Raw genomic sequence first — 22,101 nt, 5'->3', positions numbered from 1 at the left:
CCACTATGAGGACAGAAGGAAAATGGATGATTGCAGTTTATTATATCTATATTTGTTCTCAGAAGAGTTTATGCTGCTCTAGAGCAGGTGGTTCCGGGCTGGGACTTGTAGTTCCACAAAGATGGACAGCCACAGGCTGCTCACCTCTGTTCCAGAGAGATATTGTTCTCTGTTAATATTTTACTAATTTGCACAGTTCAACACAGGACACACTGTACAGGGACAGCAAACCAAATAACAAACTGATGGGCCTTCACGATCCTTGCGAAAAGACAAATTTTTTCAAATATAACGTCAGGCTGTGACTTTCCAGCGAATGTGGAACTACAAGTCCCAGGACCACCTATGGCTTTTATTATTGGGACCGGGTGCTGCAATGCTGCTTGCTTGGTCAACATAAAACGAGATCAGCTTTAGATGTGACATGAACAGTGCCCCCTTATGGCCAAAATATCATGTAAAATGCTTGCTTAATTTTTCCAAGCAAAAAACTTATGACAAGCACTGTCCCCATATCGGAACCATCGGATTATATAGATATGCTAGGGTTAAAGACATAAAAACAAACAAACAAGTGCAGCAGGGTGGCTCAGTGGTTAGCACTTCTGCCTTACAGCATTGGTGTCATGAGTTCAATTCCCGACCATGGCCTTATCTGTGTGGAGTTTGTATGTTCTCCCCGTGTTTGCGTGGGTTTCCTCCAGGTGCTCTGGTTACCTCCCACATTCCAAAGAAATACTGGTAGGTTAATTGGCTGCTAACAAATTGACCCTAGTCTGTGTGTGTTAGAGAATTTAGATTGTAAGCCCCAATGGGGCAGGGACTGATGTGAGCGAGTTCTCTGTACAGCGCTGCGGAATCAGTGGCGCTATATAAATAAATGGTGATGATCAAGTGTCCTATGTCCCTCAATATTAGTCCCCAAGAGCTAGGTCATTTCCAAACACATTAAAACAGTCACAGACACCCATGCTAGCGATCAGTTGTGAACCGCTTCATCCAGATGTCTGAACCAGAGCCGTAACTTAAAATTTTAATCGCCTGGGGCAAGAAGTAAAACTACCACTCCCATAGCCTTCAATTTTAAGCAATGGAACCTAAAATATTCACAAACTGCGCCTCCCCTTCAGCACCGAGCCCTGGGCGGTCGCCCCTGTCGCACAGCCCTGGTCTGAACACTAGGGGGTAAATGCAGAGCCGTAACGACGGCGGTGCGGGTGGTGCGACCGCCCCGGGCGCAAGCCCAAGGAGGCGCAGCCACCTGATACCTGCCTCTGTGCCCAGAAGAAACCACGGATCCAATCCAGGTCCCCTAAAAGCAAAAATTCATTTGCAGCATCAAAAGCAGTGCAGTGGAGCGCATGTGCGTTCCACCGAAAGCAGGAAGTTCGGCATTTGGAACGCAAATGCGTTCCAAATGCCGAACTTCCTGCTTTCGGTGGAACGCACATGCGCTCCACTGCTTCTGATGCCGGGAAATAATTGTAACCATCCGGATACAACTTACCAAAGTAAGTAAGTAATTTAATCAATCTTTCTATATTTCCAAGTTACTGGAGTTCATAGTATGATTGTTCAGTGGGTACTGCATATTGCTAATTGTAGTGGTCAGTGGGTGATGCCCACTGTTGATTCTAATAGTCAGTGGGTGATGTCTGCTTCTGATTGTTCAGTGACTGTTGCTGGCTATTGATTGTTGAGAGGGTGATGCCTAACGCTGATTTTATGTAGGTGATACCTGCTGCTGATTGCGCAGCCCGTGATGCCAGCTGCTTATTATTCAGTGGGTGATGTATGTTACTGATTATTTAGTGTGCTGTGCTCACTATTGATTGCTCAGAAGGTGCTGTCTGTTCTTAGTTATATATTGGCATAACCTATAGGTAGATGCCTGTAATAGGTGTCAGCAGAATGTAAGTAAGAATGTTCAGCAGAGCCATAACGACGGCGGTGCGTCCGCCAAGGGCGCAAGCCCAAGGGGGCGCAGCCGCCCGATACCTGCCTCTGTGCCCATAAGAAACCACGGCTCTAATCCAGCTCCCCTACAAGCAACAATTCCTTCCCGGCATCAGAAGCAGTGGAACGCGTGTGCGTTCTGGGGTAAATGCATGGTCCTCTAAGGAACCCACAGACCGCAAGTGCAAATACTAGTTAACCACTGTGTTTGACATGTGGTGCCACTGGTATTTAACCCAGTGCCATATATCTATATAGATATATCTATATAGATATAAATATATATACATGCATTTGGCTTTTCATACATTTGCAAATATGTGTAACAGAATATTTTCAGTAATGTGCCAACCACACCCCCACATTAGGTTGGCCACACCCACTCAGCAAATGTCACTCCCACTTAGATGGGGGGCGCCGGTGCCCTGTCTCGCCCAGGGCACTAAAATGTCTAGTTACGGCACTGGGTAAATGTATCAAGCTGAGAGCTTTCCAGCGGGTTTGAAAAGTGGAGATGTTGCCTATAGCAACCAATCAGATTCTAGCTATCATTTTGCAGAATGTACTCAATAAATGATGGCTAGAATCTGATTGGTTTTTCAAACCCGCCGGAAAACTCTCAGCTTGATACATTTACCCCTAGGTGTAGAAACATTTCGAAGGAGAGGTTTCCGCCGACAGCATAACAGTACCGCCATTACTGTCACACGTCATGTACCAACCAGAACCCACGCTGTACAACACGGAACACTTCATTAAAAAAAATCCGTCCGTGAGGCAGCGCATTGTACCACTAAATTCCTCACTGACAACTGCTCATTAAGGCGTCAGGACGATTCGCTGTACAATATCTACAGCTGACAAAAAGAACAATACAAGCGAGATGGGCGACACATCACACTTGTTTACTAGCTGTCACGTCAGGATTATTATATAAGCATCGGACACCTTCTGTGCTTACAGGAAGGAATTTCTACTGCAAATAACCCGCTTTCAGGCTCTGTACGCGTGCGATCTACACAGACATATCATTCTTTGCAGAAACAACACAGCGAAGAACAGAACCAGCAGAGAGAGGTTTGCAGAAGCAGCGTCTCTCTCCGGGCCCACGACTAATTGCCGGAGATTCTTTAAAACCATGTGATTTAACAGGGTCACCGCAAACTGATCTATGCAGATATTATTCCCCCAGATTCCAACATAATTAAATTATCAAGGTCATGTTATTCCTAGAAACTCTGTAACGAGCACGTATGCAATGCTAGAGGAACCTCAGCTGCTTATTTGACAGCATGCAGCCTCCCGTATCCTCCACCAACATTGTAGGGGTGAGAAAAATAAAATAAAAGGAGGTGAAAAGTGCACATGGCAGGTCTGTGCAGAGCCGTAATGTGCGAGAAATAAAAATAACACCCCCAGCCCTCAATTTTAACCAAAAATATTCATAAACTACGTCCCTCTTCGCCGGTGCGCCCTGGGCGGTTGTCCCCCTATCGCTCAGCCCTAGTTACGGCCTCGTATCTGTATAACAATGTACACGTGCACGAACTTTAACATACAAATTGATTAACTATAAAGAGGCATCTGGTGACATGCACAAATATATTTGAAACAATTCTCACGTCGTGACAGAAGTTACATGTGTGCACTCTAACACTATCATCATCATTTATTTATATAGCGCCACCAAGTCCGCAGCGCTGTACAGAAAACTCACTCACATCAGTCCCTGCCCCATTGGGGCTTACAGTCTAAATTCCCTAACATACACACAGACAGACAGACAGAGAGACTAGGGTCAATTTTAATAGCAGCCAATTAACCTACCAGTATGTTTTTTTGGAGTGTGGGAGGAAACCGGAGCACCCGGAGGAAACCCACGCAAATACAGGGAGAACATACAAATTCCACACAGATAAGGCCTTGGTTGGGAATTGAACTCATGACCCCAGTGCTGAAAGGCAGAAGTGCTAACCACTTAGCCACCGTGCTGCCCAACCCTATCTTTTTAATTTTCCCATAAGGCCTCTAATTGAGTTACGATGAAATTTATATCTTGTAATATTTCTACTGCATAACTTTCCATAGCGTTTGTAACTGTGTGGCAAAGAGTTTTGATCCGCTGCCATTTGTTGGAGTAGCTAAAGGGCTTTGTTTTTTTGTGTGCACCATTCAGTACTCGCCCTCCCTTTGAGCTGGCCACACACACTGCTATATGGTTTATCAAAACTGATCCCATCGATCAACCACCGCACCACTTGTGTTCCCAAATGATCGTTATACACAATCAAAATCCTAGTGCACTGAATTTGATGGGGACGGCAGAAAACCAAGTCAAACAGTAACCTCGATTGATCTTTTATCCCTTACATTCTCTACAATGTGATACAGCTCTTCAGCCTAGCACCTAAACTACCAAAGATACTTGGTTGGTCTAATGTGAATGAGTTCTCTGTACAGCGCTGCGGAATTAGTGGCGCTATATAAATAAATGATGATGATGATGATGATGATGATGGTCTAGGGGTATATTTACTAAACAGTGGGTTTGAAAAAGTGGAGATGTTGCCTATAGCAACCAATCCGATTCTAGTTGGCACTTCAGTTTTTAATCTAATTCTCAGACAGATCTGGGAGTAAATGTATCAAGCTCCGATTTTTGCAAGTCGCCGAAAATCGGCGACTTTGCAGGCGCAATTTAAAGCGGCACTGGCGTGTGAAAGCAAACTTGCCTTTACAGGCCGCTTTAAATTTCCCCTGCAAAGTCGCCGGTTTCTGGCAACTTGCAAAAATAGGAGCTTCATATATTTACCCCCCGGAGTTCCCATAACCATGTTTAAATTCATCAACTAGTGCTTTTTCAGCTAGGAAATATCACTTTATTTGTATTTTTTCTAAAAAAATCAGCCGCCTAGCAGATCTGTACATTTTTTTGTACGTTACAGAGGTTTTCAGGTAACCGCGATTTGTCTTTCATCTATGGTTTTCGTTTAAGGTAAAAATAAGTAAATTAATGCCAAACAATATCTGACAGTTCCCCTCTCCCCCCAAGAGGTTCTGCAGTAGCTATGGAGTTTATTGTATGGAACTTGAAAGCGGTACCTTGCATAGTAAGCCCAAAAAAATAAAGTCTGAAAGATTATCTTTTCATTAAACCGCTATCCTGATCCTTCTTTCAAGAGAAGAGGATAACTTTAGAATTGTTTAGCAGGGAGAAGGAGAATTTAGACTCCCTATTTGAAGCTCTCTGCAGGGGGGGGGACTTGGAGCTAAACTGTATTTAAATCCCCCAGATAAAGGCCTTTGTTCAGTATTTAGCAAGGATGTAAATGTTTGCTCTGGGCTTAAAAGAGAATTTGTCCACTGGGAGATAAAACAAAAAGGATTATGGCCGTTTCCTTATGATGTGAGCCTAACAAGACCAATTAAGACCACTTTCCAAAAACAATTGGTGAAACAACACTTTCTTGTTTGCTGAGAGACTTCGATTACACTCCTGGAACAATAAACTCTGTCCTCTCCCACCACAAACTGGTTCTATACCCTAATAAATTCTGGTATTAACCAAACCTCTAATGTGTCACCTAAATGGAATCCGATTGTATCTACAAGCTCAACGCTACGCAAATATTATAAATCAAGATAAACGATTGTCCCGAGAGAACATTTTAAATGGCCTCAGATAGAAAGTATGTAATTTATCATTATTACTATACAGCAGAGGTAGGTCGTCTTCATCTGTTGGAACTATACATGCCTATGGCGGTCAGGGCATGCTGAAACTTGTCTATTCACAAAAGCTGCAGATCTACAGGTTGTGGAATCATGTAGTTATAGATTAGGAGAAGTCCCGGTGATATCCCCTGACAAAGGGTGTGCAGGCATTTAGGATACTGACACATGATTAGTTTTCTGTCTGACGTTCGGTGTTCTGAACTCAATGCAATAAACATTTATTTTATTAAAACTATACGGCGTTGCTCTGCTTAAACTTTAAACAGATCTTGTGGATAGGAACAAGGATATTAGTTTCTAGGAAAGAACAAAACAGCCAAATGTCATACATGCGGTCATTCGTAAGGGATCTCATAGGCAAACCGAGGGGGGGGTGGAAAGGGGGTTCCTAGTGCCTGGAAACCCCCTCAAAGCCTGGGGCACTGTATAATTGAGGTGGCTGGATCCTGCTCCCGCTTCACAAAGCTGCCTAAAGTTATAGCCACGCCCCCATGCATGCTGGCCACGCCCACTGGTGGCATGGTGTGGAAACCCCCCTCTACAAATCCTGCGTTTGCCCCTGGATCTGATGAGCAGCACAGTGGCCTAGTGGTTAGCACTTCTGCCTCACAGCACTGGGGTCATGAGTGCAATTCCCGACCATGGCCTTATCTGTGTGGAGTTTGTATGTTCTCCCCGTGTTTGCGTGGGTTTCCTCCGGGTGCTCCGGTTTCCTCCCACACTCCAAAAACATATTAGTGGGTTAATTGGCTGCTATTAAATTGCCCTTAGTCTCTGTGTGTGTACGTTAGGGAATTTAGACTGTAAGCTCCAATTAGGCAGGGACTGATGTGATTGAGTTCTCTGTACAGCGCTGCGGAATTAGTGGCGCTATATAAATAACTGATGATGATGCTATTAGGCTATATTGTCTTTAAGTCCTCTTGCGGTATAATTTGAGGTGTCCTTCCTGCGCTGCTACGATATCCTGTCTTATTAGGTATAAAGCGTTAACATTAGAAATAGTTGTTTATACAAGATATACTTTATCATTTAGGCAGGATACAGGCTCTGCAAAAATGAATAACTGTATACATACATTATACAGTCAGTTTTAGTGTGTTTAAACCTTTATGATCTTCACATCACTGCAGCTCACGATCAATGGAAGGGTTAAAGCTTGCTTCAAGCAGTAATTGAGAAGTCTGCACAGAAGTACAGGACAGTAATGTAACCAAGGACTGGTTATTCTAGAAATGTAAGACTGACACACAAAAGGGAAAAGATCTAAGATTAAAGCGTAAAAATTCTTCTTCTTTCATTTTTTGCTGCCTACGGGGAGACCTGCAACGTGAGTGATGACCAGGACTTTGTTTGTTTTTTCTTTTGTGCTCTGGAAATGTATTCTGGGAAATGAATGCTAGGACGTGCGAAGGGGCTCATTCACATACAGGGCTGAGGTATGAACGAGCCTTGAAAACAAAAAAAAAAAACACAGTTACATGCTGTGGTGTTGTCTTAGTAAGAGTGAAGTAAACACTGCAGCCATTTTGTTTACACCAGGCTAGAACTTGTCAACAGAATGTCCTAGATGTACAACACAGAACGTGCATTAAATGAGGAAAAGAGGAAAAAAATTCTGAAGAGCAACTTCACTTCACCTTGGAAGCGTACACTTCGCTTTCCAAGATATTAAAAATATGAATTAAACTGGAATTGGACAAGATGTTATCTGAATGATCCAATATTAACTGTCTGGTGTCCTTGTCTTGACATGAGAGGTAATGAATACTTGACAACTTTACTCGTCTCCCCTGCAGGGGGTAGGGGGCATAGCACAGCAATTTGCGCTGAGACTGCATTATTGCCCTGAGGGGCACGGCACAGCCATTTTGTGTCGTTTCATTGCACGGGCAGGACCAAAATTCAGCACTGGCAGGGCACAGTCCCGCCCACTTCTCCAGGATGTGGGCAGGTAGAGGGGGGATGGACATTGTGGGAGAATAGGTAAGTAGGCGGTAACCCATAGCAACCAAGCTCTCAGGTCCAGCATAAATTAGATCAGCATCCGGCCCGCTGACCCTTCTTGCGGCCCCGGCTCTACCCCCCGTGGGCCTTTGCTACAACTTATTCTCTGCTTTATGTACCACTGAGCTTCACCCGTGGCCCCAGGTCTTGTTGAATAAGGCCAGATAATTAAATAAGAGCTGGGGCCACAGTGACGCTCGGTGGGACATAAATAAGAAAAAAATTGATCATTCTATTTTTTGTCCGTCTGATTTCCGCATCATGTGACCAAACAACGAGGGAGGTCACATCTGAGAGGGGGCCATGGTACCCCAGGTGAGGGGGGTTGCAGGCAGGGGGGATTTGAGTGACATGTGGGTAAGTTTGAAGGGAGTTTAAGAGTACACGCGAGTCCTTAAGGCACATGGGACATTTTGGGGTTAGAGGGAGCATTTTATGCAAAGTGGGAGGTCTGATGGGCATTTTGAGGAGTAAAGGCATTGATAAACGTATTGTTTTAACTGACTGTGATTGACCAATAAGCAGCCCTCCTGAATAGAGCATTGTAGATTATTTAAGTATGACAATAACATTTGAGGAAACAATTATTTTTTATGACCATGGTTAGTGCAGACACGGATTTGGTAACACCGCAACTTATGGTCAGTAAGATACCGACCCACTGTACTGATCACGTCTGTAGTTTGTTCTGATGGACTCTCAAGCTCAGTAATCATTGTATGTAGTCGGTGAAAATATTTTTTCTTTATTTAACATACAGAGACGTTATTTTTTCCATTAACAGTATTCATCACCCACTCAACCTATTATGTCAAGTGCTTCGGTCACCTTGAGGAACAAAATGAATCAGAATGGAAAACTCTATTTGTGTTCACTGAAAGTTCATCCCAATACAGGTCGTTTCCTAGATAGAGCAGGAAAAGTGAAACTTGCTATTCTCCAACCTCCTTTAACATCAGGACAGATATCGGGCAACCAAGACAGAGCTGTCAGTCGAATGTAGATGTGACATAGATTGAAAACAATGACCTCTGAGATGACCATGTGACCCTAGCACACCTAGCCACCCTGTGGCTCTACAGCTGTTGTGGAACTGCAAGTCCCAGCATTCCCTGCAAGCAAGAACATGCCCGGGCTTGCGATTCTAAAACAGCTGGAGATCTAGAGGCGTTTAAACCAGAGTTAAATATTTGAAAGGCCAATGTCAGACCCACTAGTCCTTGGGCCTATTGCTACTATGACCAACTTCCCTAAACAATTTTAATATAAATAAATGTTTACTACCTTCCTTATATTACTTAGCATGCAATAAAGTTATATTACAATATCACTGTACACATTTGCAATTAAATGTATTTCCTTATCAAGACTGAGAGTGATTTATAACTATGGCTGTTGCCATAGGACACATAAATGACCATTCATATAAAAGCAGCGTTTCTTAACTCACCAACCCCCCAAACATCTCATGTTTTGAGGATCAAGTACACCAAGTCGCCTCTGGATGATTAAGGACATCCTGAAAACATGAGCTGTTGGCAGTGGAGTTAAGTAACACTGATATAAAGAGAGGTCCCCACCCCTCTATAATACACATGTCAGTAATCAATACAACAGCTTTGCTTAGTTCCACCCTATGACAGATCTCTGAGCAGCACCAAACACATCCTACATAAACCAACAGCAACAAGAGCCACGTTTGAAAAGTCACAATAAAAACGTGAGTCAACCCACAAGGTGTGACCAGGCAGTTAACCCCATCGGCTGCCAGTGTGCGCCCAAACTGTGCCAGTCTGGGTCAGGCTGGGCTGGGGGGCATCCGCCACCCGGGCCGGTCCTGGGCTACCTTGGGCTGGGTCACTGAGCCACCTGCATTTTTTTCCATTAATATAGGCTGCTGAGTTGAGTCTTGCCCCCTGGGCTGTAATTTGCCAGCTCCCACCCCCCTGGTGCCACCAGTACCACCAAACAACACATGCCCAATGAATTCTAAATGGATGTTATTTCCCATTAACATTGAGGCTGGTTTGGCTCTACAGCTTTTACTGAACTACAAACCACAGCATGTCCTGTCAGCCAATGGCACGATGGGACTTGTAGTTCCCCAACAGCTGGTAGCCTTAGCCTAAGAGGGGTCTTGGATCGTACTGATTAAAGCTGATATATTAAGTGGCTGTTATTTTATTCCAGTTTACATTGTATATTTCATGTTCAGCAGGTGGATATGTGACTGTAACATGACATATACTACAGGAGCCGTCTCTTACCTTTCGGAAGTAGCTCTTATCTGGGAGAACAGATCCCTTCAGGTTCCCTGGCAGCAGAGTGTCAGTCATGTCTGCAGCAGGTGGCACTGCTACTAGTCCTGGGTACTGTGTGTGGTCCCTGTGGCTCAGGTGTCCCGGATGCTGTGTGTGGTCCCTGTGGCTCAGGTGTCCCGGATGCTGTGTGTGGCCCCTGTGGCTCAGGTGTCCCGGATGCTCAGCTGCACCCTCTATGTCTCCTCTCTCCGCGATCCCTGCTCCCTTCTCCCCGGCTCAGCCGTCAGCCGGACTCTCTCAGTGCTGGAGGCGGGGCTTGTTGTGTCCCCGCCCACCTGTGACATGTCGGTCACGCCCCTGACTGTGCACTTTGCTCTCAGTATGTGTCACCTGAAATCTCTTCTCCCAGCAGTCTGTTTATGCTACAGCATTATATATCATCTATATATCATTATATATCATCTATACATCATTATATATCATCTATATATCATTATATATCATATATATATTATATACAGCTTATATTATTATATACAGCCTATATATCATTATATATCATCTATATATCATTATATATCATATATACATCATTATATACAGCTTATATTATTATATACAGCCTATATATCATTATATACAGCTTGTATATCATATATCATATATATATATATCATTATATATCATCCATATATCATTATATACAGCTTATATTATTATATACAACCTATACATCATTATATACAGCTTATATTATATATCATCTATACCTCATTATATATCACCTATATATCATTATATACAGCTTGTATCATTATATATAATCTATACACCATTATATACAGCTTGTATCATTATATATCATCTATACATCATTATATACAGCTTGTATCATTATATATCATCTATACATCATTATATACAGCTTATATTATTATATACAGCTTGTATCATTATATACAGCTTATATTATTATATACAGCCTATATATCATTATATACAGCTTGTATACCATTATATATAATTATATACAACATATATCATATCAGTACATACAGCTTATATATATCAGTGTTGACTAACATGTGACACAGGTATTGTGAAACTACAAGTCCCAGCATATACTTCCAGCAATAAGCTGCTATATATTGGCAAAGCATGCTGGGACTTGTAGTTTCACAACACCTGGAGTGTCACAGGTTAGCCAACACTGTTATATATCATATCACTACATACAGCTTATATCAATATATCTCCATATAGGGCTTATATATCATTATATCACTACATACAACTGACATCCACACAGAGAGGCAGTTACTGTGTGTGTGTATTTTGTATTTAGCAAAACGTTTCCTGTGCAGTTTTACTAGAAATCAGTTCCTGCAAATAATTCCTTACAGGAATACAGGGACATTGTTGGTGCTTATCATCTCTCACCTGCACCCCTGTCTATATTTTACAGTATAATTGTTGATGACCGTATTACAGACCAACATATATACACCCACACTTCAACCAATAGATAGATAGATTTAGATAAGGCGGCTCAGTGACCCTTCTGGAGGTAGCCCACTATGGGACCGGACCGGGGGAAAGATGCCCCCCAGTCTCTGGTTCTCAGATGCCATGATGTGCGGTTTTCTTTAACATAATAAGCCACATGCAGATCGGGTCGATGATGACTTATACGGTGCAGCCGAAGTTGGTTTGAACAGGTGAACTCTCCAATCCCCCAAAATAAAAGAGAAATGGTCCTCCCTCCATCCCCCCTCCCCTTCAAAAAAATTTAAAACAAAAATTAAAAAAATCTACACTAAAATGGGCATAATACGGAGGCCTCTATGTTATTTTCTGCCTTCATACTATGGGGGTATTCAATTGTTGCTTTTAACGCGCTAAAACAAAAAAAACGAGCGCTCTAAAAATATTAGCGTTAATACGTTAATATGCGCGTAAATACCGTTAATAGCTGCGAGATGAAATTTAGCGAGTAATTACCGTATTAACGCTAATATTTTTAGAGCGCTCGTTTTTTTTGTTTTAGCGCGTTAAAAGCAACAATTGAATACCCCCCTATATGTTTCTGTGTCACCCGTGAGCACAGCATGCTGTCAGATTTGATCCCCTCTATTAATTAAATCTTTCCTGTTTTCCCTATAATCCTACTTGTTTCTGCTGATTGCAATTCTCCATCTGGGGTATAGTAGAGAGTATTCTGATTAATCCTTTTCTACTCATCCTGGATTATAACAGTGCAATGCCTTTAATGTCCTGAAAAAGTTTTATAAACTTTTATTTATTGATTATTGAAGTATTCCTATAATGAAGGCAGGTTTACAGAGTACATAAACATTTATATACAGTATTTTAAAACATAACTTGTTTAATATTTGTGTTTTATTTGTATAATCACAGATCACAGTGAAAATATCCCTATATTTATTTTTATTCAAGGTTTTATTGTCAACGGACAGATATGTTAGACATATTTAGAACAGGTTTACATCGTCCGAAGTTTACAACATTGTATTATGAACATTAAACAAATATATATTGAAATAAAACCTTTTTAATGTTTGAGTGCAGGGAAGGGAGATTGGGGGAGCGTGGAGAGTGGGGATCCTACAGGAAGGGAATCTCCCCAAATGTCTGAAAAATGTTCTGAACTTTAGTTTATTTACACCACTAATTGACCAACAGTAAGTCCCGTGAATTTAGCAACGAGCCTTCTTAATTAAATCAGCAATGCTGCTTGAGTGTGCAACGTGATTCCCAACACCAGACCTTAGAAGGTTGGAGATTGTCTTTGCAGCACACAGTAATATAATGTATGTGTAATAAAAATATATGTATACACACCTGTAAATTATACCTGTGAGAAAGTTTCTTAGTGATGTTATCACTTTATTGCAATACTTATGCATTAATACCAGTAGGTGTTTTTTTTGTAAGAAAAAAGGTGCCGGAACTCACCTCTTTCTGCCGCCCCCCCACCCTCATTTTTCTGTAGCCCTCTCTTTCTGCCCCCTCATTTTTCTGTAGCCCTCTCTTTCTGCCCCCTCATTTTTCTGTAGCCCTCTCTTTCTGCCCCCTCATTTTTCTGTAGCCCTCTCTTTCTGCCCCCCTCATTTTTCTGTAGCCCTCTCTTTCTGCCCCCCTCATTTTTCTGTAGCCCTCTCTTTCTGCCCCCTTGTTTTTCTGTAGCCCTCTTTCTGCCCCTTAGTTTTTCCGTAGCCCTCTCTCTCTGCCCCCATCATTTATCTGTTGCCCTCTCTTTCTGCCCCCTCATTTTTCTGTAGCCCTCTCTTTCTGCCCCCTCATTTTTCTGTAGCCCTCTCTCTCTCTCTCTGCCCCCCTCATTTATCTGTAGCCTTCTCTTCCTGCCCCCTTGTTTTTCTGTAGCCCTCTCTTTCTGCCCCTTCATTTTTCTGTAGCCCTCTCTTTCTGCGCCCCTCCCCCGCTTTCTGTAGTCTGTACTTACCTTCTATGCTTCTTTTCTCGCTTCTCTGCTTGATTGTGGCTCCTCTCACTGTCAGCGTTGTGATGTCACGACGCTGCCAGAGTCGGAAGCAGGACACACACTAAGATGCGGTGCAGCAGCACCGCAGAGGAAAAAAAAATGTTAAAAAGTTAAACTTTGAAAACCCATGAAAAAAAGATGCCGAAACGCCGTTCTGTGCGTTCTATGACAAAAAAAAAGCCCTGAATAATACTATTATCAGCACAGCTGTGATACTTTGGGGGATCCATGGATCAGACAAAGGGTGTGTCACTCTCTCCGGCCGCCACTGACATTGAGGTCCAGCTGTCAACAGCTTCGCGGGCAGCTGCCAGCAGCTTCTCCTCTATGTCAGTGCCCGACGCTCTGTGTGGGGGCTCTGCGGGGACTATAAAAACACTGGATCAGTGACGTTATTATCAGTCGTAGGCCCCCCCTAACCGCAGGCGCCCTACGGGATCTTCTGGATTCCCCCTGATGGTAGGAACAGCCCTGTGTGTGTGACTTTATAATAATACATGATCTGGTCTAGTGTCATCCTAATCCCCTATTGGGACTTGGAATATTGCAAGTGTGATTTCAGCATTAGAAAATACAAGTGGTCTTAAATAAAAGAGCTGCTAGTACATTAATCATTGTTTATACACACACAGAGAACGAGGAATGTTACACTCGCTGCCAGCGTGAGTACACAGCAGGAGTGGCACTCATTGCTGGCACTGGATTCTGCCTGGCAATCAAAGCCGCTCCCAGACGTGACATCACTGAGCCCGAGCAACGATCTAAACACGACTCAAAACACAGCTCTGACGTCTTCCATGGGCAGCAAACTGGGATGTGCCAGTTAGGAGCTCTTACATCAGAGGTAGGCACGCCGCAGCTCTCCACCTGTTGTGGAACCACAAGTTGCAGCATGCCCTGGATCTTGTGGTTACAGAACAGCTGGAGAACCACGGCTTGCCTGAGGCTGCTACACATGTGCAATAAAACATGTGGGTATGTGTTCACAGACAGCCTCACTTCACTCTGTGTTTGCATTCTGGACCATGTCAGAGTGGTTTTATTTCTCACTGGGCCCAAGCAAATGCAACTTCACCTGACTCCAGTGGAACAGCGCCCCTGCTGGCCAAATGTATCATGACAGTGTTATAATACTTGATTTGGCAAGCGGTAACTTATGAACTTTGTGATATTGTCATTGTGTGATTTGTTTATCTGCATGAACAGCTTTACAAAACCAAAAATTCGTTTTACGGTAAATAATATTTCAGCGTAAATTCTTTTTAATGCTGTGTTTAAAGCAAAATTAAACATATAATAAATTATATAAAATAATATCATACACATTATATTTTTGACCATCCTTCATTAATTTTCTTTCTGCAAAGCCAATTCCATCCTTCATGTATTATATATATATATATATATATATATATATATATATGATTGGTTGCAGTGGCGGAACGTCTGCCACTGCAGGGGGTGTGACCAATACAGGGCACAGCAGTGTCGGGGGGCTCAGTACCCCCAGGTTCCCCGTCAGGGCTTTACTATGCTTGCGCCAGATCCATGCACGCTCAAAACAGGCCTTGGCTCTGTGCTGCTGGGGCCCTGGGAGGCTAGAGCGACATCGTTATCGGCCCAGCGACGCACTGTTAAGCGGATTCAATTTGGCGAATGGTCTCTCCGAAGCGTCCACGGAGACACATTGTGCCGACGTTATGGCAGAAATCTCCGCTCATTGGGGCACATTTATCAATCATCTGCAAAAATGAGAAATAGTTATCAATCCTTATCGCATGGATAAGGATTAAACTATTTCTCAAATTTATTAAAAACGGATCACAGAAACAGCAATTACGAAAAACTGCTGTTTCTGTGATAAAAGAAATCACACTTACCCCCCTCTTCGGAACGCGATGTCCTCCAGGTCCTCTTCATTTGTCTTCACACTGAAACTGCGCATGTGCACAGACATCTCCGCTCTGTCTCTGCAAGTTGCAGAGAGTGAGCGGTGAGTGACAGGGAGGGATCATGTGATCCCTCCACACATGCGCTGTCCAGCTCTGCTCTTCGGAGCAGAGCTGACAGCCCTGACATCTGTCAATTATGATAATGTAAGCCAGCTTCAGCTGTACATTATCAAGACAAGTTCCCGAAAAAAATAATAATTCGGAACTTGTTAGATTGCGGTTGGGAGCAGTCACCATACTGTACAATGGTGACTGCTCCCAAAAACAAAGAGGAGTGCAAAGCAGCATTATCCACAATATCTGCTGCGATGCACCCTTCTTAAATATGCGGAGGACACAGGGGGACCTTAATTTCCCGGTAAGAGCACTATCGTGCTTTCTTAAATATGCCCCAAAGTTTCTTACGCCCCCTTGTGCAGAAAGATGACCGCAGATTCCTACCGTAATAGCCTGCTATAGGCACCGCTGAACATCGCGGCGAGTTGAATCTGCCCCATAGAGGAAAGAAACAAAAACTCTGAGATAAACTATACCTAGGTGGAAGGAATACCAGACTATTATCCAACAATGGTCATTTGTGGATGTAAGAGGAAACATTTGTCTTCTACTTTTGAAGTACGGAAGTGATATTTTAACACTCACCATTTTCTTACTCACTTTCTGTTTGTACAATCTTATCCTGAGATAATTCAATAAAAGTTTTTGCTCAATGAACGGAAAAGAACATAAAAAGCGAAATGAGAGCACGCTGTAATGATTCGGTTGAGAGAACACGTCCATGCATGGGATGTTTTAATGCGAAGTTCATGGACATTAGCAGAGAAAGAGGAAATATATGTGCTAGTACACAGCTATCTTACTCCAGGGAGCAATAAATGAGTAATGTAATTATATCTGACATCACGCGCTGAATAATAGTTGAAACTTCCTTTAGAACACAATGTAACAGATTACTTTACTGAACGTCATGCAGCAACTAAGGAGGACTTGTCAGGTTTGTGATAAAGTAAGTCTTACATTCTGCCTTGTCCTGCGGTAAATAAAATCGTCCCCTGTGTGTACGTTGCAGAGGCAAAACATATAAACGTCTGTCGTGTCGGAACAATGGTCTCTCCAGGGAAGCTTCTTGGAACAGTTCCCCTGAGAGCGTGAGGCAGGGAAGCCGTGATATAGTAAGAAGCATTCTTGGAGTGAGCATGGTTCTGATATTTAAGCCAGATTACTACACACACTGGTATGCTTCCCGGGCTGAGTTATCATAGGGCTGCACTCTCACTGATGTCACTGGTTCCTAGTGAATGGATAGGCTGCATTCTCACTGATTCCTAGTGAATGGATAGGTTGCATTCTCAGTGATGTCACTGGCTCCTAGTGAGTGGATAGGCTGCATTCTCGGTGATGTCACTGGTTCCTAGTGAAAGGATAGACTGCATTCTCAGTGATGTAACTGGCTCCTAGTGACTGGATAGGCTGCACTCTCAGAGATGTCACTGGCTCCTAGTGACTGGATAGGCTGCACTCTCAGTGATGTCACTGGCTCCTAGTGAGTGGATAAGCTGCATTCTCAGTGATGTCACTGGCTCCTAGTGAGTGGATAAGCTGCATTCTCAGTGATGTCACTGATTCCTAGTGAATGGATAGGCTGCACTCTCAGTGATGTCACTGGTTCCTAGTGAATGGATAGGCTGCATTCTCAGTGATGTCACTGGTTCCTAGTGAATGGATAGGCTGCATTCTCAGTGATGTCACTGGTTCCTAGTGAATGGATAGACTGCATTCTCACTGATGTCACTGGTTCCTAGTGACTGGATAGGCTGCACTCTCAGTGATGTCACTGGTTCCTAGTGACTGGATAGGCTGCATTCTCAGTGATGTCAGTGGTTCCTAGTGACTGGATAGACTGTATTCTCAATGATGTCACTGGTTCCTAGTGAATGGATAGGCTGCACTCTCAGTGATGTCACTGGTTCCTAGTGACTGGATAGGCTGCACTCTCAGTGATGTCACTGGTTCCTAGTGAACAGATAGGCTGCACTCTCAGTGATGTCACTGGTTCCTAGTGACTGGATAGGCTGCACTCTCAGTGATGTCACTGGTTCCTAGTGACTGGATAGGCTGCATTCTCACTGATGTCACTGGTTCCTAGTGAATGGATAGGCTGCATTCTCAGTGATGTCACTGGTTCCTAGTGACTGAATAGGCTGCACTCTCAGTGATGTCACTGGTTCCTAGTGACTGGATAGGCTGCATTCTCAGTGATGTCAGTGGTTCCTAGTGACTGGATAGACTGTATTCTCAATGATGTCACTGGTTCCTAGTGAATGGATAGGCTGCACTCTCAGTGATGTCACTGGTTCCTAGTGACTGGATAGGCTGCACTCTCAGTGATGTCACTGGTTCCTAGTGAACAGATAGGCTGCACTCTCAGTGATGTCACTGGTTCCTAGTGACTGGATAGGCTGCACTCTCAGTGATGTCACTGGTTCCTAGTGAACAGATAGGCTGCACTCTCAGTGATGTCAGTGGTTCCTAGTGACTGGATAGGCTGCACTCTCAGTGATGTCAGTGGTTCCTAGTGACTGGATAGGCTGCACTCTCAGTGATGTCACTGATTCCTAGTGAACAGATAGGCTGCATTCTCAGTGATGTCACTGGTTCCTAGTGACTGGATAGGCTGCACTCTCAGTGATGTCAGTGGTTCCTAGTGACTGGATAGGCTGCACTCTCAGTGATGTCACTGGTTCCTAGTGACTGGATAGGCTGCACTCTCAGTGATGTCACTGGTTCCTAGTGAACAGATATGCTGCACTCTCAGTGATGTCACTGGTTCCTAGTGACTGGATAGGCTGCACTCTCAGTGATGTCACTGGTTCCTAGTGAACAGATAGGCTGCACTCTCAGTGATGTCAGTGGTTCCTAGTGACTGGATAGGCTGCACTCTCAGTGATGTCAGTGGTTCCTAGTGACTGGATAGGCTGCACTCTCAGTGATGTCACTGATTCCTAGTGAACAGATAGGCTGCATTCTCAGTGATGTCACTGGTTCCTAGTGACTGGATAGGCTGCACTCTCAGTGATGTCACTGGTTCCTAGTGACTGGATAGGCTGCACTCTCAGTGATGTCACTGGTTCCTAGTGAACAGATAGGCTGCACTCTCAGTGATGTCAGTGGTTCCTAGTGACTGGATAGGCTGCACTCTCAGTGATGTCACTGGTTCCTAGTGACTGGATAGGCTGCACTCTCAGTGATGTCACTGGTTCCTAGTGAACAGATAGGCTGCACTCTCAGTGATGTCAGTGGTTCCTAGTGACTGGATAGGCTGCACTCTCAGTGATGTCAGTGGTTCCTAGTGACTGGATAGGCTGCACTCTCAGTGATGTCACTGATTCCTAGTGAACAGATAGGCTGCAGTCTCAGTGATGTCACTGGTTCCTAGTGACTGGATAGGCTGCACTCTCAGTGATGTCACTGATTCCTAGTGAACAGATAGGCTGCAGTCTCACTGATGTCACTGGTTCCTAGTGACTGGATAGGCTGCACTCTCAGTGATGTCACTGGTTCCTAGTGACTGGATAGGCTGCACTCTCAGTGATGTCACTGATTCCTAGTGAACAGATAGGCTGCAGTCTCAGTGATGTCACTGGTTCCTAGTGACTGGATAGGCTGCACTCTCAGTGATGTCACTGATTCCTAGTGAACAGATAGGCTGCAGTCTCACTGATGTCACTGGTTCCTAGTGACTGGATAGGCTGCACTCTCAGTGATGTCACTGGTTCCTAGTGAATGGATAGGCTGCACTCTCAGTGATGTCACTGATTCCTAGTGAACAGATAGGCTGCATTCTCAAAGATGTCACTTTCATAGGTTGCTTTGTAAATTAATATTAGTTTAGTTCATAAAATAGCTTATCCCACTGTATGTAGACAACAGGTCCACTCAAACACCAAAAACAATTTTTTATGTCACTGTAATGTAGTAGTTCCCAATCTGTGGTGTCGTGAAACAAATTAATTTTTTTTAGTGTTTTTAGATGCACCAATATTGTAATAAATCAAAATAGAATGATAATTAAGAATAAAATAAAGATGTTTGGAAACCAATGCAATTACAGCTAACTTTCATTTAGAATTTAAATATAATTAATTTTTAATCCTAACTGCATTATTTTTCAACTTCTTTAAGGTTTTTATCTAGTTCTCATACATTGTTGTAACACATCCAGCTTGGTGTCCCCAACGCACTGGTTTGTAATCACTGCTGTAATAGATAATCTGTAGTGTTACTGGCTGGCAGAGCCTGCTGGGACTTGTGGTTCCACAGATTGCCTTCTCCTGCTCTAAGCAAGTCATTATTTTCTAGCAAAGCCAACAATAAATTTGAGGCACGGAGGGGAAGAATAGTGATTGACGGCTGTGTTGCCATGGATACTGCGAGCATCCTGACCCAGTCAAGTGGATTTTGCCAGGCTGGCGGTATATAATGCACACTTATGACTGATGAGTAGCCCCTGTCATCCCTGGTAATTATCAGCTCCCTATTAATGACAAATTGCTAAGCAGACAAACACTTGCATCGTGCAACATGATGCTGTGAGGAGACAGAGGAGCAATCAGGACACAGGGCAAGATGTCTGCAATGAATGTCATGAACGCCAAGTAACAGCTATAAATACCTTACATGCAGCAATAGCCCATTACAGCCCTTCTGTAAACCTCACTGGGTGGCTGGTCGAGCTCCGCTTCTATTATCCAGCTCTGACGTCTTTTCTCTTTGTCAAGAGATCCCTATGGCCTAGTAGCTCTTAAAATGACCACACGCACACACATCATTTCTTCTGAGCAAACAAATTAATTTCTGTGCAATTCAGGCTCACTTGATCATTTGCAAGCCAATACTTTGTAATCAGATTGTATATCAAAAAGCGATTCATTGCTTCAAACATTGTACAAGCACAGGGCATGCGATAGTAAGATTGTTAGACTTTAATTGTATGATTGTAGTACATACCACTTTAATCTACAACAATGCGATTATTTTGGTTGAAAATTCCCACCTAATTCAATTGCATTATCTCAATTGATTTGAACATTTACATCTGATTGTATTGTATCTGTTGTCATTTACACCCCTCGCCTATAAATTAGAGTTTTAGAGAATTCTCCCGGGAGTGCACTGTGGGCGGGGCCATAATGTGAGGTGTGTCATCAAGCCCCGACCACCCTAATAAACACCTAGTGCAGGCCTAGCCAACCTGTGACTCTCCATGTATTACGAAACTACAAGCCCCAGCATACTTTGCCAGCAGATAGCCAGCCTAGAGCAGTCAGGGCATGCTGGGACTTGTAGTTTTACAACACCCGGAGAGCTTCAGGTTGGCCAGGCCTAACCCATACTTGCCTACTTTTAGGCAGTGACGTCCGGGAGATCCCAGGCAGGGGGAGTGGCTAGAGGATGGGAAAATGTAGATTTGTCGTGGGGCCAAAATGACGCAAATCGCATTATTATGGCCAGCGAATTGCGGGATGCCTGCTCTCCCAGGAGTCCGGGAAACCGACTCGGATTTCGGGTGTCTCCCAGACATTCCAGGAGAGTTGGCAAGTATGGCCTAACCTAATGGCAGGGGGTGCTATTACTTTATTGCATCATCACGCCTCTGCCACTTGGGGTGTACTGAGGAGGGTGGGGTGATAATGTGACTGTCTCACCCACAAAATATGTACTCAAGCCCTGCCTACCTCATCTTTTTTCTACCACTGACAAATCACTGATAAAACCCATAGCTCCATAAATAACTAATCCCAGGAACACTGTGCTACCAGCATTTAATTATTAACATTAACAATGTACATTCTTTTCAAGGGCGTAACTATCACAGTAGAAGAGGGTGTGGCTGCTTCAGGCCACGCCTCCCATGACAAGGCTCCATGTGCATGTGTGTGTGTTTTCACCCTTGGGTGGTGCATGGGGGCCCTTACAAAATTTTGCCATGGGGCCCACAAATGTCTAGTTACGCCCCTGATTCCCTTACCTAGCAATGTAATCACAATGGCATTGTGGCCAAAGTGTTCTCATGTAACGTGAACCAGTCGCCTACACAAAGAGGAGGCAGCCTATAAAATCAATTTTCAGCCTATAAATTCACTGGGAACTAGTTATATCACCGAGGCACGAGGCATTTGTCTCAGCCTATATCTGCCTCCACCATGTGGCAGATTGGTATACTTTAAATGACTGTGCCAGCATCATATAAGCAGGCAAGACTGATGTAAGCAGTTCAGCAAGCACCAAGAGATTTGTGTGCAAGGAACTGGGCGAACGGGCAAGAGAAACGATTTGTGGCAGTGGATACGGCATAGAAATGGTCTTCAAACGCGCCGGATCCAGTGTTCAGCCCCGCAACTGGGGTTATACACACAACAATGACACGTGTTTTGAAAATGGGCCACCAGCCAAATAACAGAGAGTGAACTTTGCTCCTGTGGGCTGAAGCATGCTGTTGATAAAAGGAGCTGACCTTGACATGACTTGTACAAGTTATAGTCAGTTATCTAGCAGTGTCATGGTGTAGGTTGTGTTGGCATGATACAAGTAGACCCACAAGGCATCTGAACCTCGTTGTTCATTGTGGGCATGTCTTCATGGCAGCAGTGGGCTTCTTCAAAAGGAT

General features: G+C 43.7%; 1 protein-coding gene across 1 annotated transcript in view; it reads right to left on the bottom strand.

Moving 5' to 3' along the window:
* The window catches only part of RHPN2 (rhophilin Rho GTPase binding protein 2), a 41,940-nt gene extending 31,632 nt beyond the window's left edge, over positions 1 to 10,308 (bottom strand). Inside the window, exon 1 of the mRNA XM_075189194.1 lies at positions 9,966 to 10,308. Coding sequence (XP_075045295.1) covers positions 9,966 to 10,034 — 69 coding nt within the window. The 5' untranslated portion in view covers positions 10,035 to 10,308. The remainder of the gene's footprint in view (positions 1 to 9,965) is intronic.
* Between the last annotated feature and the right edge of the window lie 11,793 nt (positions 10,309 to 22,101).

This window comes from Mixophyes fleayi, chromosome 10 (genome assembly GCF_038048845.1).
Source record: "Mixophyes fleayi isolate aMixFle1 chromosome 10, aMixFle1.hap1, whole genome shotgun sequence".
NCBI classification, from domain to species: Eukaryota; Metazoa; Chordata; class Amphibia; order Anura; family Limnodynastidae; genus Mixophyes; species Mixophyes fleayi.
The sequence above is the reverse complement of the archived record's forward strand: the minus strand, read 5'-3'. Positions and strand labels throughout refer to the sequence as shown.